Below are 26,027 nucleotides of genomic sequence, written 5' to 3' on the forward strand. Positions count from 1 at the left end.
AACCACACAGTGTCGTTTTTATTTTTTGCCTGAACCAACACAGGATCACGGGAGGATTGTTTTGGTTGCATCTAACAAAGTGTCATAAATCTGCCAAATGTGTACGCCGGTGGTGGATACCGCAGCCTGAATGTTGTTTCGTCTTTTATTTTGGTTTGTTTGTTTTGTGTTGGTGTCGTGTGTTGTTGTGTGTGCGGCCTTCCGAGGTTGGGTATGTGTGTGTGTGTGTGTGTGTGTGTGTGTGTGTGTGTGTGTATGTTTAAAACAGAAACACAGTTTGTGTTGTATCAGAGATGGACGAGCCCTGTGATGCGTTTCCTGGGTGTGGATGGAGATTGCCTGGCACAGATTTTTAAGAAGGATCCCTGCGTTCTGTGATTGCTCTCCATGGCTCACATCCAACCTCTCAGGCCCTTTTGGGAAAGGGAGCTCCCCTCCTCCACACACACACACACCCCCCACCCCTTCCCCCACCTCCTCTCCACTGCCTCCGCTCCTCATCCCAAATATTGCTTGTGTAGGATTCGTCTCGGTTCATATAGCCAACCATCACACAGGAAGCGGCACCGGGGGGAGCCTGCCAGCCTGATTCTGTCTCACCCACATCTCTCTGCCTCTTTGATATTTATCTGCATCTGTATTAATGATGCAGACAATCATGTGATAATGGTGTGTCTGCAAAAAAAAATAGTCTTTGGCCTACATTTCTTTTTTTATTTGGGCGGTAGGGGGTAAGATTCAAGTCTTCTCCGATCTTGTTTAAATCCATCATGTGAGGATTTAGGTTTTTGTCACATTGTTTACATCTCCCGCCTACACACTTTGCCTACACAGCAAGAACTTCAATCTGCGCCCATCCAGATTGGCAGATGGAAAGGGTGGTGTTTGACATATCCTGAGACGGCCTTGCCTGTGCCAAATCCCCAAGAGTGCGACTGACATGATTTAAGAAGCTTTTGTGCATTTCTCCTCTCTGCTTCGGCTGAGTCGCCTTTGAATTTTTTTTTTTTTTTTTTTTTGCTCTTTCTCTCCAGCCTTGCCCTCATTCCATGAATCTCATCTTCTCATCCTCCCTCATCTGCAGCATCTCACCAGACCTTTCTGAAAACGTCTGCCCTCAAATATCAAAGTCCGGCCTCAGTAAATAAATACTGGTGAGGTGCCGCCGTCGAGGTCCCTTGTGCTCGTGTTTTTATGGGCCGCTGTGATCTGCCGTCTTTGTGATCTGGCTTCATGACACGGATCACGGATCACAGATCACGGCCTGTGTTTTTTTTTTTTTTTTTTTCTTCCACCCAGTACCAGGTGTATCGAGGAGGACACGGCCAGACCGGATGATCTGCTCTTGCTCTATTAAAACCCAGATTGAGAGGGCAGATGCTCAACACCTCTAATCCCATTTCAGTTTGACAAGATCTAACAGGATCAGGCCGTGTTACCTTATAACAGTGCTGCTGGAAATGAAGAGTTAATGCTGCAGCTCGGTGCCTAAACATATCTGGAGTGATCAGACAAAACGCAGACTGAGGAAACGCTGCAGCAGACGGGGCGTCCCATTTAGCTTATAAAAGAAATCTTTGTAGGATGTAAACATGATTAACAGGGGACTTGGTTAATGGGGGAATCCCACATTGGACTTAAACTTAAAAAAAAAAAAATCAGTGTGAGGCAGTGAGTGTGTAAAGTCTGCATGTCCTGCGTTATCAGAAAGACATAAAAGGGGAGTTCTTAAACGCTGTGTCTGCTGAATTATTCATCCATCTTTCTTTCATTACACTTTACAATGACTCAGAGATGAAAGGAAAGACGAGAGGAGGAGAGATTGAGGAAGGGAGCGAGATAGAGGGGTGGGGGCGGTGGGGGCCTGTGGTCTTGGCATGGCTGGCGTCTGCCGAGCGCTGGTATCTCCCGAGGGCAACGCAGCGTCTTCCTCTCCTCCCGGTTTCCTGTTCACTCGCAGAACAGAGGAAACCTGCCGCCCCTGCCCGCCACAGCTCATCACAGAGGTGACATTGGTCTCAATTCCCACCCCCACCCCACCTCCACCCCCAGCGCAAAACTCCCGCCATCCAATTTTTCAAGATCTCATTACACACGGGCCAAACCTTGTGGTTTCATGTCTTATGATTCACAGAGACACAAACGGGACAGGCAGAGACGTCGGGAGGTTTTTCAGAGGAGAAAGAGGAAGTGTGAGGGTTTATTAATTAAAATGTGTCCGTGTGTTTTCTTCCTCCTCAGCTCCTTGGTTTTGTTGTTGGGAGACAGAGGTGCCTGACAGCAGACGGACTCCTCTTCAAGCATCATAAGGAGAGCTGCAACCACAGGTGAGTGCCTTCATCTGTGCTGGTCATGTCGTCATGTGGGGAAACTACCTCCGTTTTTAATGTGTGTCACTTCACTGGAGCTGCAACTAACGACTATTTGCTTTACTGATTTGATCTTCAGATCTTCTGACTTTCTTGATGAATCGATTCATTGTTTGGGCTTTAATAATGAAAAACACTCATCATAGTTCTAGATGTTCAGTGGACTGTTATTTATGAGAAAGAAAAACAGAAAATGTCCGAAGGTGGAGCCAGGGAATGTGAAAAATAACTGAAATGATTTTTCTATTGATTAATTGACCAGTTGTCGCAGCTCTAGTTTGTCTTTAAAATCAGCTTTGTGAAGTGACAGCCGTGAAGGAGAGTTACTCTGTTCAACGTCATCCGTGTCTCTGCTCGTTTGTCATCAGACTCGTTGGCAGATGTGTACAAAAATAAAGCAGCCCTTTCTGTCTCTGAGGTAAACACCCATGAAAAGTTAAACCGACCATTGCAGCAGTCGCTTCTGGGTAATTTGTTCAAAGGACACCATGGCTATTTATTTACAGTAGATGACACGTTAGCTTTTCCTCTGGTGTGAGGTTGCGCTTTGTTTGTTTGCTGGTGAACGCTCGGCAGTGTCCCCGCAGCTCTCTGTCTTCACGTACAGGTATCCATTTGACTGGTGTTGGGAGGAACAAAAGCTGCACATGCCCGCCTGGCTCCGAGGCCAACACATGATCCTCTCGCTTTTGTTCAGTGATTGTGGGACTTTAAGCTGCGAACGCGGTGCCTCGCCGCACTTTGTTTACACTTGGCAATGTCAGATTTAGTGGCTGTGTTTTTGAGAAGGGTGGATTTTCAAAAACAAAACGGAAAGCTTCGTGTTGACTTTGACCTCCAGGCTCAGCTCTTTTGCTCTTTTTCCTTCTTACAGCAGCTTTGCTGGTTTATCTCTTCATTTGTATAGTTAGAAAAACAACAGAACTTTTTTTTTTTATTGCTCAGTCATTTTTCACATCCTGTAGAAAGAACATGGTTGTTATGTTTGTTAATCCGCATACACGAAGGTTTGGGGGAAATATTACACTCATTGCAACATTTCCTGTGTGAGGGCTGTGACTAATGATTATTTTCATTATTGATTAAACTGCAGATTATTTTCTGATGTAATTTATTTATCATTTTGGTCTGTAACGTGTCAGACGTGTCGTAAAAAAATGGCCTTTATAATTTCCCACAGTCCAAGGTGAAGTCTTTATATCTTATTTTGAAGAGCCAACAGTACGAAACCCAAATATATTCAGTTTACTGACAAATATCACAATGACAAGCAGTAAATTCTCATATTTGAGAAAATGGAAACAAGTAAATGTTTTGTTTGAAAAACGATTGAAATTAGTCGATTATTAAAGGGAAAAAACACGAGGACATTTTATTATTTGTTGCTCTGCTGTTTGCTTCTGTTTCTTTTCTCATCTAGATCCCTTTTGACTCTGCTTACTCACCTTTTTTGTTGTTTTGCTTTTGTTTTGTTTTTCTTCCTTTGGACTTTTTTTATTTCAACTTAGCAACATTCTCCCACAGTGTGTTTTAAAAGAGTTTCTCCTAAGGCTTCGTTTGCGTAAAGTTGAGGCGCTCACACAGAAGACAAATTAAAAAAACATAAGTAAAAAAATGGAAGCGGCAGAGCGAGAGATGTCCTGACTTTGTGTTACGGTAACTCAGACATGACATGAACACAGCAGAAGTTACCGGAGCAAGTCAAGCTCCAGAAATGATGGATTTTACATTTCACATAATGCAACTGGGCATTGTCTTTAAATAGAAGCCACAGAGACATTTATACAACAGTTGTACTAGAGCTGCTTGTGATGAGTACATTAACCTTTGTGTGTAAAGTCAGTAAAATGATGTTGATGCTGTTTCTCATCACTGCCGTCTGTCACAATAACTAAATCATATCTGTTGTAAGTCCGGGCCTGACTTCAGTCATCGGGCTTGTAAGATGTAAATACATGCAAAGCTCACGTCGTCCTTATCACGCTTGAGTGAACGGGAGTGAGATTCATTCATCACAGTCTCCGGCCCTATCAGAATACACAGATTCAATGATTCAGTTTTCTTAAATGATGAATTCGTTTTGCAGCTCAAGATAATGTTGTTGTTCCACCGTGGAGGGATTAAAAAAAGAGAAAACTTCCTGTCAGCGGTGCTGGACTGTCGCTCAAGTACAAATTTGAGTTGCTTTACTTTTACTCCACTACATTTTTAGACAGATGTGGTTAATAGTTGCTTTACACACAAAACATATTAAGATCTCATTTACAAAACGACCCAGTAGTATTAGAGCTGACACTGTTTCATTTCATTGTCATTTTTCGTGTAAAATGCCAAAATATTTACTGGTTCCAGCTTCTCAAATGTGAAGTTTTTCCTTGTAATTATTTTATTAATTTGAGTTGATTTTTTTCAAACTATTGATTGGACAAAACAAGCAGTGTGATAGTGTCACTTTGGGTGAGTGTGATGAGTATTTCTCACAATTTTCTTTACACACCAATAATCAATCAATGAATCAAGAAAATAAGAATAATCCATAATGAAAATTACCATTCTTTTACTTACGTAACAGTTTCAGTGCAGGGTTTTCACTTGTAGTGGAGTGTTTTTACAGTGTGGTATTACTACTTTTACTGAAGGAAAAGATCTGAAGTAGGGGCGTCGCAATATTACCGGTATTAACAATAACTGAAAGATTTATATCGTGTTAATCATGCACATGTGATAATATGATGATGGCAGATATTTGGCCTTGTGGATGTTTTGTTTATCAGTTCATCTGGTTGCTCTTTCGCTCTCCCCTAAGTGTAATTGTTCTTTTTGTACAGTTATAGTTACAGATTCTCTCCAACTCTCTAGACTCGTATCTGATTCATTTGGCAAAAAAGAGACAAACCACAATTAGATTTATAGGGTTTTTTTTTTTTTTTTTTTTTTCAGATTTTCTCTAGATATCACAATAATAATATCGTTAGCATGAATTCTTCTGGCCGTGATGATCGTGTAGTGAAAATCTGGTACTGTCACAGCCCTGATCTGAATCCTCCTCCTCCGCTGGCTGCCAGGCGGCGAGGTCACTCAGCAGTGCAGTGTGCAGAGCAGCAACATTAACTCTCTTTGCATTCCCCTCGTGGCTTCTCTCTGTCGGGCTCTGACAGCACCAGCGGCTGTAAGTCTGCCAGCAGAGCTCAGTGGAGGGAGCTCCCTGGCACTGCAGCCCCGCTGGGACACACTGAGCCTCTGCTCTGCCCTGTCAATGAGCCTCTGTGCACAGGCCAGTCACATAGTCCTGAACCACCATAAACCACCATCAACCACCATCAGGATGACAATACTCTCTCTCTCTCTCTCTCTCTCTCTCTCTCTCTCTCTCTCTCTCCCTCCCCCTTTCTCTCTCATTAATTCAGACACTAAGTCAAGGCCAGTTTGTTTGTGTAACACTTTTCAACAGCAACGAAACGTAAAGTGCTTAAGCGCTAATGATAGAGGCATTAAGACAACATATAGCTGAAACATTGAGTTGATTCGTTGATCAACAGGACATTAATCTGCAACTGTGTTGATAATGAATCATTTCAGACAATTTCAAGCCAAAATAACAAACATCATCTGGTTCCAGCCTCTCAGATGTGAGCATTTGCTGCTTTTCTTTCCTTCATGATGGTAAACTCTGGGTTCTGAAGTGTTCACAATCAATCTTCAAATGATTGTTCTGGTGTATTTTAAACTGCCAGGAAACTGAGCTCCAACTTTCCAAATAAATGATTTTTACATGAATCATTTCAAACCATATATGATTTTAAAATGAGTGAAATAGATAGAAGATAAAAATGAGCTCAAATAGAATAAAACAGATGAAACAGGAGAGTAAAATTGTCTGTGCAGTTGCTCAGCAGTGCAAGATATGAATGAATAGTCCCAAATGTTATTTAATTAAAGGCAGTGGAAAACAGAAAAGTCTTAAGCCATGATTTAAAAGAACGGAGAGCAAACCTCAAATGTTCTGGGCTTTTGTTCCAGATCTGTGGTGTGTAAGAACTAAAGGCTGCGTCTTCATGACTCTGGGGACAGTGAGCAGACCTGCCCCGGATGATCTGAGAATCGGTTCTTTGATCGGACACAGATAGGACTTTGATCCAGGGGGTGTTTTAGACGTGAAGGCATGTTGGATTCTGAGTAAATGGGACACAACTTGTTCTGAGAGATTCTTCTTTCCAGTGGCGTTTTCAGCGAGGCTCGTGACGTTTAACTCTGGCCATCAAAAGAAACCACAGCGGCGGCGGCGGCAGAGCCACATTTTCATGTTATATTTAGAATCACTTTTGTTGTCTTTTGGTCCACGCTGTAATTTTCATGTGAATGTTCGCAAACACAGAGAGAGATGTATGCATGTTTCTCAGCCCTGCTGCCCAGAGCTTTAATGTGCATTAGTGAAGAGAAAAGTTGGTATTTATAACTACTCAGTGTCGTTCCTGTATCCAAGGTCAAATGGATGGCTAATATCTGCTTCCGTTCTTAGATGGGCTGCATTGATCAGCCGTCCATTATACGTGGAGGTTCGGCTGTGTCCAGTCAATCGCGGCTCAATAAGCACCCTACACTTTGGATGGTGCTGCTTAGGTTTGTCAGTCAGAGTTCGCCGTCCACAGGCCCACGATGTTCAATAATCTTCCTGTAAACGCTTTGCAAACAGCTCTAGTTACACAAGGCCTGGCAGGTCTCTACTGGTTTCTCTTGAAACGATTAGAAGCTATTGAGCATTTCCCAGTCGTAGGTTTTATTCTGTGTGTATGTGTTGTGGTGTTGTGTGTATATGTAGGGCTAGGTATTGTGTTTTTTTCCCAATACCAATCCCAAAAGCATGGCCTAAGATTCTGAATCACAATGAGATGATATATTTTATACTTCACATTAGAGCTGCAGCTAATTATTTTTTTCTTTTTTTTTTTTAATAGTTAAATTTTATACTTAAAGCATCTGTTTTTTCAAAAGTACAGTGGTATATAACAGCAACATGATTGCACTAGTAAAATAAATATTGCCAGCATATTGACATGTAAGTATACATGTTACAAATGTTATATGGGTCATAGTGGACTAATAAGTCTTTTTACATTGAAGAAAGGGGAAAAAAACAGCGAAAGGAAGGCAAGTGGGATTTTAAGCTGCAACTGTGCAGATGCAAGCTCATGATTATTTTCATTTATAGATCAATCCGCTGATTATTTTCAATCAATCATTTGGTCTATAAATAATAAAAAAACAGAAACTTGTCCAGTCTTCAGATGTTTTTTTTGTTTTTTTTTATCAGACAAATAATCTATATAGTTCCAGTTTACTATCATGTAAAATAAAGAATAAAAGCAAAATCTCACATTGAGAGGCAGGAACCAGTGAAAGTTTTTGCTTGAAAAATGTCTTTAAAATGATGAATGATTAACATGAAGACTATAAGTTGTAGTTCTTCAAAAAACCATTTACAATTTAAAGGATAAGTTTAGCATTTTCTGAAAAAGCCAAACTAACAATGTGTTGGTCTGTGTCTTAGTATTTTCTAACTTCAATGTCCTGTGGCAATCATCCCCAAGCCCATTCCTCCCTGCTGACAACATAAATCTTTAAAGCAGCTTTAAAGCAGCTACTCTTTTATGTTAACCAGTGGATCACATGACTGCATGTATGTGAAAGGGGTCACTTGTAGTGATGAACCCACAAAGATTCGTCACCCAGCTCTGCAGAGCTTTTTAGCGTCTGTGAGCTCTTGCCTTTGGTTTTTACAGTTTGCACCTTTTTACTATTTTAGTTCACTTTCAGTTTCCAGCTGCAGCAGCAGCTGTTTCACCAAACTGACAAACTCACAGTGGAGCTTGTAGCAGCTAAAGAGCCAGATATTTCCCTCAGGAGCTGGTGGAGACCAAAACAAAGATAAAACAGAGCGAACATTGGACTTAAATTCACCAGATGTTCAGAAACATGACTCCAAATGAATGATGCTGTATGTTGCTTTGTAACAGCTGCATGGGTAAACAAGCAACGGTTTGCAAATAAGTTGACTATATAGAAGTAAATAGTGCATTTGTTGGGGACTATTTTCAGCTGTGGATGAATACACATTCAATGCCTTAGTGAGTATTTCCAGCAGCAGGACGGTGAATGATGATTGAATCAAAATTAAGTGCAGTGTGTGTGTGAGTAGTAATAAAGGTCACTCGGTGCAGAGGTGTGGGTCTGTGATGTGTGTTTAATAGATACACACAAGAATAAGATGTATCTGACTCTTAGTTGAATCAGTTAATTGTTGGTTTTAGACTTTTCATGCGATTATTTGACAATAGGAAAAATGGAAAATCACTAGACTTATGCTTTAACAAAATTCATATAAAATCTCTAAAATGTATAAGTCTTTAATTAGTAACATTTTATTTTAGAATCCATTATTTAGCATTTATAAATATTATACAAACATTTAATACATGTTTTATAAGAATAATCTAGTTCTGAGCTGATTTAATGATATTTAAAGTGTTTATTGATATACATTAATGTACTTTCAACAGTTATAACTTCTCCTTTGAAGATATATTTTATATTATTACAACGGTTTTTACTGTTTTATTATCATCCATTATCTGCTCATATATCAGCTTCTCAGTTCTGGCTGCCCACAGGGGGAGTTACAGTTGTTGACAAATACATTATTATAGACTTTCATCTGCTTACAGCTACATTATAATGTTACAGTGTTATAAATTGTTTTATTGAATGTTTGCATACTGCTCATAGATGGTAAAACGTTGGGTTAAACTAAAGTGTTATTTTAGTTTTGTCTAAAGCAGTTGTACAAGAACTTTGCCTGAAGAAAACACACAAAATACAGTCAACAGAATTAGGATTTAAGTTAGTAAAATATTCTATAAATAATATGACCAAACATACAGTTCCAGTTTTAGATACTTTGCAGTTTTTTTTTAAACACTAACAACAATTTTGGTTGATACATGAAAAAAGTATTGAAGTTGGAGATCAAGTCCTATAGATAGTTGAATGTTTCTGTGTATATGACTGTGTGCGTGTGTGTGTGTGTGTGTGTGTGTGTGTCACCTTTCCAAGTCAGGTTTAACACTGCTGGAAACTGTGCCAGTTCCTGATTGGCCTCCAGCCACAGAATCAGGCTCGTCTCATCCGCTCTAATGACTCCTTAAGATGTGACAGTTGGATCTGGGTCCATGTCAACACACCTACTTCCCTTTGTGGCCCTTCATTGCTCTGCTCTGACAACCAACACACACAAAGACACGCACACTGAGACACACCTGGATCCATGCCTACTAGACTGGTCCTCAGCCATATGCCCTGCAGTGTACCACGCTCACAGGCTCAGGCAGCCTGTGAGCTCAGCGTGGTGCTGCGGTTTGATCTGTGGATTTGTTGAAGCTGCAGACCTAAAGCAGAGAAATATGGACAAAAAGGATGATCGCTCTACACAGTCTGCGTATCTGAAACAATGCAGGATGGATGGATTAATGTGTCTGCTCAGTAATCCTCAGTATACAGTAGGTCAACAAGCTCTGCGGCGTAGATGTTTTAGCTCTGTCTGTTTGTGTTGTGTGTCGAGGAGCAAAACCCTGACGTAGTGTTGAAATAAAATCTCGTGGCCGTCAGATAAACAGAGTATAAACAGAGTGTAATGGTGGTAATAACGTTTAATGTCACTCTTGGAGATGAGAACGGTGTCTGAAGTGAAGCAGACCTCAGTTTACTGCTGTCCTCCGCTGTTTGTTTTGGTTTGCTTGGAGAACCAGATGGGTGAGGTTTACTGCAGCGGGGCAGTACACACACCGTCAGCAAGGCCTGAGACAATCAGTCGATTGACAGAGATTAATCGTAAACAATTTTGGTAATTGATTTAGTCAGTTCTGAAGCAAATATGTCAAACATTCACTGTTTCCTTCTTCTAAAAATGTGAGGATTTGCTGCTTTTTCCTGTTTAATTTCACTGTAAACTGAATATATTTATGTTTTGGACGGTTGTTCAGACAAAATGAGACTTTTAAAGACGTCACCCGACTTTTGGAAATTAAATCTAACCCTAACATTTTTCACTACTTTCTGACTTTTTTTCATTTTTTACTAAAGATTGAATGATTCACTCATAATAACAGTTGTATTAGTCTTGATGTTTTCACAACCTCAGCTGTGGATATGGAGGATAAATCCTTACTTCACTTTTCAAAATACTATGTTGAATACTATACTGTTTAAATCTCTCTGAACAAAACCCTCTGACTGCCCAGCTGCCAAAGAGGAGAGTAGCTGATCTGAGTGGCAGAGGGTGCTTGTTTCACGCTCGGTTTTGCCTCTCAGGCTACATACAGGCTGCCCTATGTGACTGGTTTGAGGTTGTTTGGCCCTGTGATGCATGAGAGGTAGATTTTAACATCCCACACAGACTCCATGATTGAGAGAGAGGTTGAGATCAGGGCTCTGTGGGGGCCAGACCATCTGTTGCATGACTCCTTGTTCTTCTTATCTCTGAAGATGGTTCTTTATGATTCCGGCTGTGTGGTTAGGGTTGTTGAGCATGAGACAGGATGACTTGACACCAGTCAGACGCCTCCCGGTGTTGCATGATAGATAAAAACTTATTCTCAGTGCTGTACATTTAGGAAATTACCTATAATTTCATTTATAGTTAACATTCTCCGAAACGTGATTTTTAAATACAGTTTATGATCAAACAATTAATTTAAAATAAATAGCATTACTATTTTTTGTTGAATACCGGTACTCATTATCACAGAATACATGAAAACAAGTTTCATCCAAAGTTGTTATGTTCTAGATTGACATCATTTTATTTTTGTTGTTTTTGTCTTTCCATGCTAGCAGCCTGGCTGTAGGCATGTCTTTAGAAATATATTAAAAACTATTGGATGGATTACCGAGACATTTTGTAACGGTAGTTCCTAGTTTATGAATAAATACCTGAAAAGTTCATGACATTCCTGTCAGCCTCAGCTGTACTTAGTGTTTAGTGCTAGTTAGCAAATGTTAACATGTTACACATGCTAAATCAAGATGGTCAATACGATAAGGTAGCATAGCTGTAGACACCCAGTCTACAGAAACTATTTCCAAAACGGTTTCCAGATACTTTTTGATCCAGCTCTGATGCATACTCTGTGATTTGAATGAAAACAGTCAGTTATCGCTCTGTTGTAAATGACTGATCAGTAAACACACAGTTGTAGTTATGGCACAAAGCAGCAAAAATTATCACGTTGCGACTTTTAGAAATAGAGGAAGCTCTTACAGTGGTTGTTTCCCTTCAACAGCAGTTGATGCTTCCTGCTTCATGTTTGCAGAAGCAAACATCACTGTCTGTAGAGACTCTGATGGCTACACTTTCACCTTGTGTGTTGCAGATGAGAACAATGTCTGATGAGACTGAACAGAGAATGTGCGACGAGGACTTCGGTTCGGACGAGGAGGGCGAGGAGGGAGACGTGGAGTCGTACCTGGAGGACAACAGCAGCGAGCTCATGGACCGACTGAGAGAGCTGGAGGTGAGTAAACAAGCACCCCCATACACACACACACATCCCCACCCCCACCCCCCACCCCGCTTCACAGGCCACATCTGGATTAAAATGTTAATGAGCAGTTCAACAAATTGAAATGTAATTGAGTGTGATTTTTGTGAGCTGCTCAATCCCTCCATGACGGTCAAAACTGTCAAACTCTTTCTGTCCCTCCATCATATATATCCATGGAAACCACAGCAAACATGGAAAAAGATTATACATTTTTTTTAAAAAACTGAAAACACACCCATTGCTCCCCTGCAAACAGGTTGTGTTGTTAAATTTAAAATGTAAAAAAAAAAGGCAGTTTAGTTTATTCTGGTGATTGTGGGAAAAATTGGATTGAAAACATGTCGACATTTTGCTCAAATGTTCCTCTCATAGTTGAAATTTTCTGTTTTTGAGAGTTTGAACTGCTGCTGTAAATCATATCTTGAAAAATCCTCTTTAGTATTATTCATTTATGAAAAGCAGTTTACAGTGTAATATTCATGATGCTCAGTATTAGCATGATGTTTGGTACAAACCTAAATTACGAACATACACTAGCTGTAGAAACAGGAAGGTTTCATGGTCTGAAGAGACAAGACTTAGTTTATTATGTGAAAGAAGTGAGACTGAAGATGAAGTCCCTTTAATGTCTTATTTATACAATGATTATGGGCTACACTTTGTATTTACTGTTTATTTATATACACAAACCAATGCGTCATATGGCACAACTTTTATATCCATGGCCAGTTTGTAAAGCCCATACCCAGATACTGTAGGTTTTTAAAATACACAAAACTCGACAAGAAAAAACAAATAAACGGCACAAGCACCAGCTTATTAATGATCCCTGTTTTTGTAAAATATACTTTATTTCTGATTAGTTCCTCCGGTTGGATGATTATGAAAATATTTGAGTTGTGTTTTCAGACAGAACACAAAGTTATTTCTACCATAATGCTATATGTAGGAAGTTATGCTCACCACTGCAACTGTATTTTTTGTTTTCTTATGTCCTTGTAGTCTGGTTATTTGAATGAGTGCATGACACAGTAAATAACAGAACATAACATAATATAACAAAACAGCATAAACTACCAAAGCATTGACTGTATTTTTCTCATGAACATGTTTTGTTTTTTTTACCCTTTTCCTCTCAGGCTGAGAACTCTGCTCTGATGTTGGCGAACGAGAGTCAGAGAGAGGCTTATGAGAGATGCCTGGATGAGGTGAGTTCATGTTGTTCAATATAAATAAATTCAGAAACAAACAGTGACTGTACATCCAGAACAGCTTAGTCACTGAACTCAATGTGTTTTTCTGTTATCAGGTGGCCAACCACGTGGTCCAAGCTCTGCTCAATCAAAAGGTAACATGACACAAACCTACATTCCTGCCTGTGCTCTGATTCTTTTACTGTAATGTAATAGACTGAGGTCTCACTTCCTCGTCTGTCACTGAACAGGATCTGAGAGAGGAGTGCATCAAGCTGAAGATGTTGGTGTTTGACCTGGAGAGACAGAACCGAGCGCTTTGTGAGCTTTTTCAGCAGAAACTGCCCAACCACCCCACGGCTCACTACCAGGTAAATGGGCTTCCTCTGTGGTGATTCATAAATGATTCAGTCTCATAAACAGCTGTGGTCGAACAAGCACTCAGATCAAGGTTCAACACAGTCATTCTCTCCATATACAATACTCAGCATAGAGGGAGGGAACCTGCATTCCTGCATTTACACAACAAGAACAGATACAATAAAAACCACCAAAGACAGTGAAGTAATATGAAGTTGAATAACAGTCAAATGTTCTAATGGATCAAAATGTAAATGAGAAATAATGACGACACTTGCAACAATAAAAAGATATTATTTATATTATAAAGTCACAAATCTGCTGCTGTGCTCTAATGAAAGGTCCCATATTGTATGTCTTTTTTGATTATAAAGCAGGTCTGGGTTCTATTTGTTAAAAAAATATCAAAGCGCTCAGTTCACAGAGAAATGCACACAGCCTGTATTCAGAAACTGAGCCTTTAAAATAAGCCATTTGTGATGTCACAACAAAGCAGTCATTACCCTCAGCCATGCCCCAAGCCCCGCCCCACCTGGACCCACCATCCAGCCTTGCGGGATATAGTTTCTCTGAATGTTTACGTGAAATTTGCTATATTTTTATTCAGTCACTCAGAAAACAGTCAGCCAATCAGAAGAGAGACTCTGAGCTTCTCTTCTGATTGGCTCACCGAGCTTTTGTTGCTAGAGCTCCAGAGAGAAACCTTAGAGAGGAGATGTAAAACTACATTGAGATGGTTTTTGGTTCTTAAAACCACAAATATATCTTTAAACTATCATAAATTTATAACACTTAAAATAAAACACAGAAAAAGTGTAAAATATGGACCTTTAAGTAAAAGTAGTAATACAACAATGTAAAAGTTAGGTAGCTTAACTTATTATTATTATTATTATTATTATTATTATTATTATAAGCTCAGGTCAGCGGCAGCTGTTCTCAGTATCCTTCAGCCCTTTTTAGCTAGCTAGATTTAAAATATTTAAAAGTACTCCCTCTCTGATAAAGAATTCCACATTCTGGCCCTAAATCTATAACAACTGATGATCTTATGTAAAAGTAACCAGTAACCACAGCTGTCTAAGAAATATATTGTAAGTGTAGAGGAGTAAAAGTAGTTCAAAATGAAAATACTCATAGGACAAGACCTCAAAAATGAACTCAAGAGCAGTACTTGAGTCACTTTCCACCACCGCCTGTGTGTCAGTGCACAGCTCTGATTCTTGAGACCAGATGGAGCTGCTCATTTCACCTCAGCCTCATTCTTTCAAACACGGATGAGCCAGTAATGGATCTGAGTCTCTTCACCTCTGCTCTATATTGTTCCAACAGATGCCGGGACAATGTAGCTCCTACTTGTCTGTGTATACAATAGCCTGTAGTGTATACAATGTCATCATAATTGCCTCATGAATCTCTTGTTACAGGTCCATGCAGGACCCCTCCCAGACTACAATGCACAGCTGCACAATGACTCTGCCAAACAGGTGGAGCCTGCACAGACTGAAGCACAAGCCAAGGTGATTATCACGCAGCCGACCGGCAAAACTTTACCCGACATTAAGAGGGGAACAGTAGTGTTATATCATGGCCTCTGAATGAGACCACAGTGTGTGGCGTTACAACGCGCTCTGACATTTGCTCTGTTTGCCACTATTGTGCTTTAAATACGACTCCCGCTGCTAATCTCCCCTGCACTCACTTCCTGTACGCATGCACTCAAAGGTCTTGATGAACTAAAATGTTTGTCAACAGTGATTGTGTGTTGATAGAGATCTTTTTCTGTCCAAAGGGAAATGGCTACCGCACACAACATGCCTCCCCGGGCCCTCGGGGCCCAGCCACCTCCATGGAGGCCCTGTCGCCCTTCTTCAAGAAGAAAGCACACATCCTGGAGGTCCTGCGCAAGATGGAGGAGACGGACCCCCTCAAGTTCCACCCGTCCACCGCGAGCTTGTCTTTCTGCGACTACAGCCAAGTGCTCATGTCCACAGAGGCCGTTTTGGCCACCGCGGACCCTCTTCCGCTACAGTGCAAATCCCACCACACACACTGCCACTGCTCCTGCTCCGACACTGACACGCACCAGCATGTCAACGGCGACGGGGCGGTGAAGTGTGAGGGAGGGAGCACCTGCTGTTTACATTGCAAGAGGAGCCCGGACAGTCCTCCAAAGCCGTGCAACCACGTCTGTAGTCCCTCGAAAGCCACCTCCGCCACCCAGAGCCACGTAGTTCCTGCAGCTGCTATGAGCGAATGTCACGGTAAGAGCAGAACAGTGGAGTCTGTCCCCCCATCTAAACAATGCACCAAGAATGAAGCCCACCAGCAACCAGCAGGCGCCGCCGCCCACTCATCAGTCACAGAAGCAGCCGATCAGAGCCTGGAGGTGATGGCAGTGGAGCAGCAGCAGGATAATTCAGAGGGTTGTCTAAACGCCAGCGACTCCGAGGAGCTCACTGGTTTCTGTCCCACCTCCCACTTGCCCAGTTCTGTGAAGGAGATCTCACACTGTGACATGGACACGAGTGATGGCGTTCACAATGGCTTGGCGCTCTCCAGCAACGCTATGTCGGATGACCCCTCGTCCACCCCCGAGAAAGACAGCACAGACCAGGAGGCCTCCTCTGTGAGAGCCAGTGCCTCCGTCAGCCCCAGCCCCTCCTGCCTCAGCGATGTCAAGGCTGCCGCCATCAACTCCCCGTCCAAACTGCTCAAGTTTTTAAAGATCCCCTCGATGGGGGAGAAGCCTCAGGCTTCGACTTCTGCTGTCCGTCTGAGCCCCCAGCTCACCCGCAACTCCAGGATTCCCTGTCGCACCAACAACTACGAGGTGTACCACTCTCCTGTTCCCACGCGCAGAGCCACCACCACAGAGCGGTGCAGGCAGCCCCCTCCGCCACCCTCCAGGTCTGAGTCCTACCCTGCCACGCACTCGGCACCCACCTCCCCTCCGCAGCCTGAAGACGTCTGCTCCCCGCCTGCTAAGGAAATAAGCTACAGCAGCCTGTCTGCACCTAAAGCCAGCGCTGGCTCAAAGATGGGCACTCCCTCCTCTGCATCCTCTTCCTCACCCAAAGTATCCCAAAGGGTCCCTCATTATGAAAATGTCTGTGATATGTCTAGCAGCTCCAGAGAGGAGGAACCAACCCAGAGCCACGAGAAAAGAACCACTCTTCCATCTCAAACAAAGGCGAACGGTGGTGAGAGGAAGCTTGTTAAATCGCTACCAGAGAGCGTCCTGAATCCCGCTCCTCAACGAAAGCAGTCGTCCTCCTCTACGTCAGAGTCCACATCAGATGATGAGGAGGATTCGGACAGCCCAGTGTGGGTTAACCATCACAGCCTACCCAACTCCTCCGCCCTCAGTAAAGCTCAGGGCCGAGCTAACTACTCACGAACCAGAGAGAAACAGGAGACTGACATACGGGAGGTGACTGTGCAAAGCTCTGAGGTCGCCCAGCCGCCGCCTCCACCTCCAGCCAGGAGGAGCGACTCCTCTTCCATCCCCAAGAGGCCTGCGACCGGAGCAGCCAGATCCCAGGCCGACTCCAGTCACCACGCCTTCAAAGACAGACTGGCTGCACTGGGAAAGCTGAGGAGCTCTGAGGATTTACAGGGCGGTCTCAGGCCAGTCGACACGGCAAACGAAGGAACCTTTGGGGAGGAGAGGAGTAAGACAGTGGAAAGGCCCATGGAGCTCCATAAAGAGGAGCAGAGACATTCAAAATACACAGACTCTCTGGATGGAAAACCTAAAGGTAGCGGTGGTGGTTTGAAGTATCCGGGGTCATCTCAGCTGTACGAACAAGTGATAAAATCTCAGTCGTCTGGAGCGGCAGTGGTGAAACAAGAACTGTGTGTGATCAAGCCAGAAGGCTCCAAGAGCAAAATAGGTCTGCCATCCCCCAACACAGATGCTCCGCAGGTACTACGCAACAACATCAAGTGTCCTGGCTCCCTGAATCTGGCCTATAACGTTAAACCTGGTCCTCACAGTAGCAACAGCCCTAACAAAATCCCTCCAAAGTCACCGTCCAAGCCTTGTCAAGGCCCGTCCGTCCACAGAGGGGGGAAGCCCGCAGAGGCTCCACGTTACTCGTCCAAATCAGAGGAGAGGACCAAGATCAGCGGGAAAGGGAAAAAGAATCCGATGTATGGAGACAGCCTGCCACCTCCTCCTCCGAGACCTCCAACATCAGAGGGGGAGAAGCCTTTGCAGCCGGCGCCCAGCCCGCAGTCGGCCATCGAGCAGAAGGTGATGAAGGGCATCGAGGAGAACGTGTTGAAACTTCAGGAGCAGGACAGAGGAGGGCCAGGTGGCGAGGTCAAGCAGAAAGCCTCCAACGGCATCGCAAGCTGGTTCGGCCTGAAGAAGAGTAAGCTGCCTGCACTGAGCCGGAAGACCGACGCGACCAAAGCAAAGGATGAGAAGAAGGAGTGGAAGATCAACATCCCCTCGGTGGGCAGGGACTCTGTGAAAATGGCCACCAGGTGTAAAGAAGGCGTGGAGGGTCTGAACATCTCGACCCTGATGGAGAAGGCAGAGGGGCTGAGGAGAGCCCTGGAGGAGGAGAGGGCGTACGTGGAGAGGTCAGGCAGGGGTCACTCCTGTGAGGTGGTGATGGACCAAGCTCAGGGACAGCTGGCTGTCATGTACAGGGGAGCGCGCTCTGACAACTTCATGCAACAGCTGCTAAACAGGTGAGAACTCAACAGGACAAGTGGCTTGTAAAGCTGAGGAACAGCAAACTATAGCTTTAAAGGACCAGTTTCACATTTTGGGAAATGTACTTATTTTCTTTCTTGATGAGTTAGATGAGAAGTTCAATACCATTAATCTACTTGACTTCCACTAATGTACACAATGTGTATTACTATCACTGTACAGTATACAATCAGTACATATAAAAGTTAATGTCATTGTCCTATTTTTAGTGTCTATTCTCAGTTTTTATTTTGTTTATTCTGTCTGAGTCATTGTATATAGTTTGACCATGAATGGGATACTTTGGCCTTGGTAGTGCTACTTTAGGTGTGTGTTTTGTTATGTACTGGATCAATCGTTACACAACCTTGACAAACTATACATTGTTTGAAATCTCTGAGTCTCCTGATTCTGTCTGAGCAAAGCATTTCAGGATCCTCATATCACTGCAAGAATGATAGTCTCTCTTACACTCATTCTGTCTGAGCTTCATATTTACAGCATGTAAATGAGTGTACATGAGTGGTATTGATCTTTTCATCTATGTCTCAGCCTGAAAGCAAATAGATGTTTTTCCAAAAATGTCAGAAAGTATTTAAACCTTTTCACTTCATTTATTTATTTTATTTTATTTAAGGACATTTTAATTTAATTTTATTTGCAGTCCTTTGGTGAGATGGAACCAATGGTGTGACAGAAGACAAGGAAACACAATACAGACATCTGTAGCAACAACATAAGAATCCTCAAAAAAAGAGCACGTTATAGAGCAAAACACTTGGACAATAATACAACAACAGTATCCAAACACAGCCAAGCAGTTCTGATTAGCAGCAATAAGACAAATAAGACATAAATAAAAGCCTGGAGATATTAATTGAAAGCTTGTGTTTTGTGGCTACAGAGTGGATGGGAAGGACATGATCAGCGTGCCCCAGCGCCGGCTCTCCTTCGACTGTAAGACGTCCAAACCGGTGTTCACTCAGCAGAGCGACATCATCAGTCACACCACCAGTCGTGACGACATGGAGAAGGTGCATCTTCAATTACACAACTAATTATTTCTCTGTCGACACAGACTGACAAGATTTAGTCATAAAACAAACTGACGAGAAGGAGTACATGAAAAACACAACTCTTTGATTTAATGTATCAAACTCTCAGGTTTTCAGTGTTCATCAGGAAAATCTGTTCAACATGGTATCAACTTTCAAGTCTGAACTTGGCATCCAATTCATTGTTGCATACTGATGTGAAGAGCTGACTTTCAGTTCACTCACTGCTCCATCTGCTGCTCTGTTGTTCTTTCATGCAGGGATCAGATAGAATTGGCAAGATCACGTCAGATGAAAACCTTGCAGATTCGGTTCACTCTCAACACTTTGCAGGTAAGAGGAGTCAGCTGGGAATTCAACAGAGGAGCGTGGTACATATTGTGAAATTTATTAGGATTGTGACCTCATGGAAGATCAAACCAGATTTATTTGGATCTAATCTGGAAATAAGTAAACGAGTATGTCAACACAGAGTGAGAAGTAAATACATAAACAAATCAGAGCTGATTTGATTAATTAAATACCAGACGTACTACTCTCCCACTCCCATAAACCATTAGTTGATAAACAGAAGATTAATACATAAAAGATTATGAGGATGCAAAATTAAACAACTCAAGGTCCAAAAATATATATAAATTCTGCCTTCCTTTTTCTTCTTTGATTGTAAACTGAATATCTTAGAGTTTTCCGCTGTGGGCTGGACAGAACAAGTTAATTTGAGACGTAACTATTGAAAACTATTTTCTGACATTTTACAGACCAAAGAATGAATCGAAAAAAACTTGTAGATTAATTGAAAATTAAAATAATAGTTGCTCCAGAATAGTTATAGTTAGTTTAGTCAAATCAATTTCATTTATACAGCCCTGAGGGTCTTTACAATGGAGTAAACAAAAACTCAGTCTTTAGACCTCGCCTTGATATTAATACTTTACTCAAGTACAGGATCAGAATACTTCCTCCAGCAAATCTCTGACACACCATAAGGGTTTTTACTTAAACATGACTAACATTAGCTCACACCTTTTGTAACCATAGCAGAGTTAAATAAACAAGGCAAGACCCCTGAGGAAAATCAATTCTGGTGTTGCAGGAAAAGATAAGATATATAGCAAGGGAATCTCAACATTGGTAGGGACGCAACAACCCCCCTAGTTTGGCATAAAAATGTCAAAAAATTTCATAGAATAGTAAGGCAAAAAAATGTCAAAACGTCACAGTGTAGTAAGGCATAAAACTGGCAAGAAAAGTCAAGGTATCCTAAGGCATAAATATGTCAAAAAACATCATACTATAGTAAGGCATAAAAATGGCAAAAAACATCATAGTATAGTATGACATAAAAATGGCAAAAAACACAGTATAGTATGGCAAAAAAGGTCATAGTATAGTAAAGCATAAAAATGGCAAAAAAAAAAAGCCATAGTATAGTAAGGCATAAAAATGTCAATAAACATCACAGTATAGTAAAGCAAAAAACATCATAGTATAGTAAGGCAAAAAAATGGCAAAAAATGTTTTAGTATAGGAAGGCATAAAAATATCACAGTATAGTAAGGCATAAAAATGGCAAAAAAAAGGTCATAGTATAGTAAGTCATAAAAGTGTCAAAAAATGTCATAGTATAGTAAGGCAAAAAAATGGCAAAAAACGTCATAGTATAGTAAGGCAAAGGGAATGGCAAAAAACATCTTAGTATAGTATGGCAAAAAACATCATAGTATAGTATGGCAAAAAATGTCACAGTATAGTATGGCAGAAAAACATCATATTATATTATGGCAAAAAGCATCATAGTATAGTATGGCATAAAAATGTCAAGAACATCATAGTATAGTATGGCAAAAAAATAGCAAAAAAAGTCATACTATAGTATGGCAAAAAACATGGTATAGTATGGCAAAAAAATAGCAAAAAAAGGTCATAGTATAGTATGGCAAAAAACATGGTATAGTATGGCATAAAAATGGCAAAAAACATCATGGTATAGTAAGGCATAAAAATGGCAAAAAATGTCATAGTATAGTAAGGCATAAAAATGTCAAAAAACATCATGGTATAGTATGGCAAAAAACGTCATAGCATAGTATAGTAAGGCATAAAAATTGCAAAATATGTCATAGTATGGCATAAAAATGTCAAAAAACATCATAGTATAATAAGGCTTAAAAATGTCAAAAAAGCATCATGGTATAGTATGGCAAAAAACATCATAGTATAGTAAGGCATAAAAATGGATAAAAACATCACAGTATACTAAGGCATGAAAATGGCAAAAAATGTCATAGTATATATAGTAAGGCATAAAAATATCAAACGTCATAGTATAGTAGGGCAAAAAATGTCATAGTATAGTAAGGCTTAAAAATGTCAAAGGCGTCATGGTATAGAATGGTAAAAAAAAAAAAAAAAAGTTCTATAATAAAGCATGAAAATGTCAGAAAACATCATAGTGTAGTATTGCAAAAAATTTCACAGTATAATAAGGCATAAAAATTTCAAAAAATGTCATGGTACAATAAGGCATAGAAATGGTAAAAAATGTCATAGTATGGTAAGGCAAAAAAAATGGCAAAAAACGTCTTACTATAGTAAGGTATAAAAATGGCAAAAAACATCATAGTATAGTATGGCAAAAAATGTCATAGTATAGTATGGCAAAAAACATGGTATAGTAAGGCATAAAAATGGCATAAAACGTCACAGTATAGTATGGCAAAAAATATCATAGTATAGTCAGGCTTCAAAATGTCAAAAAACATCATAGTGTAGTATGGCAAAAAAAATAGCAAAACGTCATAGTATAGAAAGACATAAAAATGGCAAAAAACGTCAAAGTATATTATGGTAAAAAATGTCATAGTATAGTAAGGCATAAAAATGGCAAAAAACGTCATAGTATAGTAAGGCATAAAAGTGGCAAAAAATGTCATAGTATAGTAAGGCGTAAAAATAGCAAAAAACGTCATAGTATAGTAGGGCTTGAAAATGTCAAAAAATGTCATAGTATAGTAAAGCTAAAACCATCATGGTATAGTAAGGCATAAAAATGGCATAAAACGTCACAGTATAGTATGGCAAAAAATATCATAGTAAGGCATAAAAATGGCAAAAAACGTCATAGTATAGTAAGGCATAAAAGTGGCAAAAAATGTCATAGTATAGTAAGGCGTAAAAATAGCAAAAAACGTCATAGTATAGTAGGGCTTGAAAATGTCAAAAAATGTCATAGTATAGTAAGGCTAAAACCATCATGGTATAGTAAGGCATAAAAATGGCATAAAACGTCACAGTATAGTATGGCAAAAAATATCATAGTATAGTAAGGCTTAAAAATGGCTAAAAATGTCATAGTATAGTAAGGCATAAAAATAGCAAAAAACGTCATAGTATAGTATGGCAAAAAATGTCATAGTTTAATAAGGCTTGAAAATGTCAAAAAAGCGTAATAGTATAGTAAGGTATAAAAATGTCAGAAAAACGTCATATTATAGTAAGCCATGAAAATGTTAAAAAACATCATAGTATAGTATGACAAAAAAATGGCATAAAACGTCACAATATAGTATGGCAAAAAATAGCATAGTATAGTAAGGCTTAAAAATGTCAAAATACGTCATAGTATAGTAAGGCAAAAAAATTGCAAAAAACATCTTAGTATAGTAAGGCATAAAAGTGGCAAAAAAAACAACATAGTATAGTATGGCAAAAAACATCATGGTATAGTAAGGCATAAAAATGGCATAAAACATCGTAGTATAGTATGGCAAAAAACGTCATAGTATAGAAAGGCATGAAAATGGCAAAAACGTCATAGTATAGTATGGTAAAAAATATAGTTATAGTAAGGCATAAAAATGGCAAAAAAACATCATGGTACAATAAGGCATAGAAATGGCAAAAAATGTCATAGTATAGTAAGGCATAAAAATGGCAAAAAACGTCATAGTATAGTATGGTAAAAAGCATCATAGTATAGTAAGGCATAAAAATGTCAAAAAATGTCATAGTATTGTTTGCCAAAAAATGCCATAGTATAGTAAGGCATAAAAATGGCAAAAAATGTCATTGTATAGTGAGGCTTAAAAATGTCAAAAAACGTCATAGTATAGTAAGGCATAAAAATGGCAAAAAAAAATATCATAGTATAGTATGGCAAAAAACATCATGGTATAGTATGGCAAAAAATGTCATAGTATAGTAAGGCTTAAAAATGTCAAAAAATGTCATAGTATAGTAAGGCTTAAAAATGTCAAAAAAAGGTCATAGTATAGTATGGCATAAAACATCACAGTATAGTATGGCTTGAAATTGTCAAAAAAACGTCATAGTAAGGCATAAAAATGGCAAAAAATGTCATAGTATAGTATGGCATAAAACGTCACAGTATAGTATGGCATAAAAAGTCAAAAAACATCATAGTATAGTATTATGGCATGAAATTGTCAAAAAACGTCATAGTATAGTATGGCATAAAACGTAAGAAATGTCATAGTATAGTATGGCATGAAATTGTCAAAAAAACGTCATAGTATAGTATGGATTAAAACGTCATAGTATAGCATGGCATAAAGAGTCAAAAAACGTCATAGTATAGTATGGCATAAAAAGTCAAACGTCATAGTATAGTATGGCATGAAATTGTCAAAAAATGTCATAGTATAGTATGGCATGAAATTGTGAAAAAACGTCATAGTATAGTATGGCATAAAACGTAAGAAATGTCATAGTATAGTATGGCATGAAATTGTCAAAAAACGTCTTAGTAGAGTATGGATTGAAACGTCATAGTATAGGATGACATAAAAAGTCAAAAAACGTCATAGTATAGTATGGCATGAAATTGTCAAAAAACGTCATAGTATAGTATGGCATAAAAAGTCAAAAAACGTCATAGTATAGTATGGCATGAAATTGTGAAAAATATAGTATGGCATAAAACGTCACAGTTGATATGGCTTGAAATTGTCAAAAAATGTCATAGTATAGTACGGCATGAATTTGTCAAAAAATATCATAGTATAGTATGGCATGAAATTGTCAAAAAACACCATAGTATAGTATGGCATAAAACGTCACAGTGTAGTATGGCTTGAAATTGTCAAAAAACGTCATAGTATAGTATGGCATAAAACGTAAAAAATGTCATAGTATAGTATGGCATGAAATTGTCAAAAAAACGATATAGTATAGTATGGATTAAAACATCATACTATAGCATGGCATAAAAAGTCAAAAAACGTCATAGTATAGTGTGGCATAAAAAGTCAAAAAACGTCATAGTATACTATGGCATGAAATTGTCGAAAAACGTCATGGTATAGTATGGCATAAAATGTCACAGTTGATATGGCTTGAAATTGTCAAAAAATGTCATAGTATAGTACGGCATGAAATTGTCAAAAAATATCATAATATAGTATGGCATGACATTGTCAAAAAACGTCATAGTATAGCATGGCATAAAAAGTCATAAAAAGTCATAGTATAGTATGGCATGAAATTGTCAAAAAACGTCATGATATAGTATGTCATAAAACATCACAGTATAGTATGGCTTGAAATTTTCAAAAAACGTCATTGTATAGTATGGATTTAAACGTCATAGTATAGCATGGCATGAAATTGTCAAAAAACATCATAGTATAGTATGGCATAAAACGTAAAAAAACGTCATAGTATAGTTTGGCATGAATTTCTCAAAAAACGTCATAATATAGTATGGATTAAAACGTCATAGTATAGTATGGCATGACATTGTCAAAAAATGTCATAGTATAGTATGGCATGAAATTGTCAAACGTCATAGTATAGCATGGCATAAACAGTCAAAAAACGTCATGTTAGAGTATGGCATAAAACGTCACAGTATAATATGGCATAAAAAGTAAAAAAACATCATAGTATAGTATGGCATGAAATTGTCAAAAAAACGTCATAGTATAGTATGGCATAAAAAGTAAAAAAACGTCATAGTATAGTATGGCATGAAATTGTCAAAACGTCATAGTATAGTATGGCATAAAAAGTCAAAAAACGTCATAGTATAGTATGGCATGAAATTGTCAAAAAAACGTCATAGTATAGTATGGCATAAAAAGTAAAAAAACGTCATAGTATAGTATGGCATGAAATTGTCAAAACGTCATAGTATAGTATGGCATAAAAAGTCAAAAAACGTCATAGTATAGTATGGCATGAAATTGTCAAAGAAACGTCATAGTATAGTATGGCATAAAAAGTAAAAAAACGTAATAGTATAGTATGGCATGAAATTGTCAAAAAACGTCATAGTATAGTATGGCATAAAACGTCACAGTATAGTATGGCTTGAAATTGTCAAAAAACATCATAGTATAGTATGGCATGACATTGTCAAAAAAAACGTCATAGTATAGTATGGCATAAAACGTAAAAAACGTCAAAGTATAGTATGGCATGAAATTGTCAAAAAACGTCATAGTATAGTATGGCATAAAATGTCATAGTATAGTATGGCATAAAAAGTCAAAAAACGTTATAGTATAGTATGGCATAAAAAGTCAAAAAACGTCATAGTATAGTATGGCATGAAATTGTCAACAAATGTCATAGTATAGTATGGCATAAAATTGTCAAAAAACGTCATCGTATAGTATGACATAAAACGTCATAGTATAGTATGGCATAAAAAGTCAAAAAACGTCATAGTATAGTATGGCATGAAATTGTCAAAAAACGTCATAGTATAGTATGGCATAAAA

At 39.4% G+C, this 26,027-nt stretch overlaps 1 protein-coding gene across 3 annotated transcripts in view; it reads left to right on the forward strand.

Annotated features, from left to right (window-relative positions):
• Positions 1-26,027, forward strand: part of nckap5l (NCK associated protein 5 like) — a 59,073-nt gene that overhangs the window by 16,793 nt on the left and 16,253 nt on the right. For all 3 annotated transcript variants that reach the window (XM_022763187.1, XM_022763186.1, XM_022763188.1), the window contains exons 2-10: positions 2,242-2,327; positions 11,795-11,935; positions 13,105-13,173; positions 13,275-13,313; positions 13,410-13,529; positions 14,946-15,038; positions 15,311-18,222; positions 19,131-19,260; positions 19,542-19,614. In XM_022763187.1, the coding sequence (XP_022618908.1) occupies positions 11,795-11,935; positions 13,105-13,173; positions 13,275-13,313; positions 13,410-13,529; positions 14,946-15,038; positions 15,311-18,222; positions 19,131-19,260; positions 19,542-19,614 (3,577 nt within the window). In that variant the 5' untranslated portion in view covers positions 2,242-2,327. The remainder of the gene's footprint in view (positions 1-2,241; positions 2,328-11,794; positions 11,936-13,104; positions 13,174-13,274; positions 13,314-13,409; positions 13,530-14,945; positions 15,039-15,310; positions 18,223-19,130; positions 19,261-19,541; positions 19,615-26,027) is intronic.

This window comes from Seriola dumerili, unplaced genomic scaffold, assembly GCF_002260705.1.
Source record: "Seriola dumerili isolate Sdu_G_001 unplaced genomic scaffold, Sdu_1.0 BDQW01000468.1, whole genome shotgun sequence".
Classification (NCBI taxonomy): Eukaryota; Metazoa; Chordata; class Actinopteri; order Carangiformes; family Carangidae; genus Seriola; species Seriola dumerili.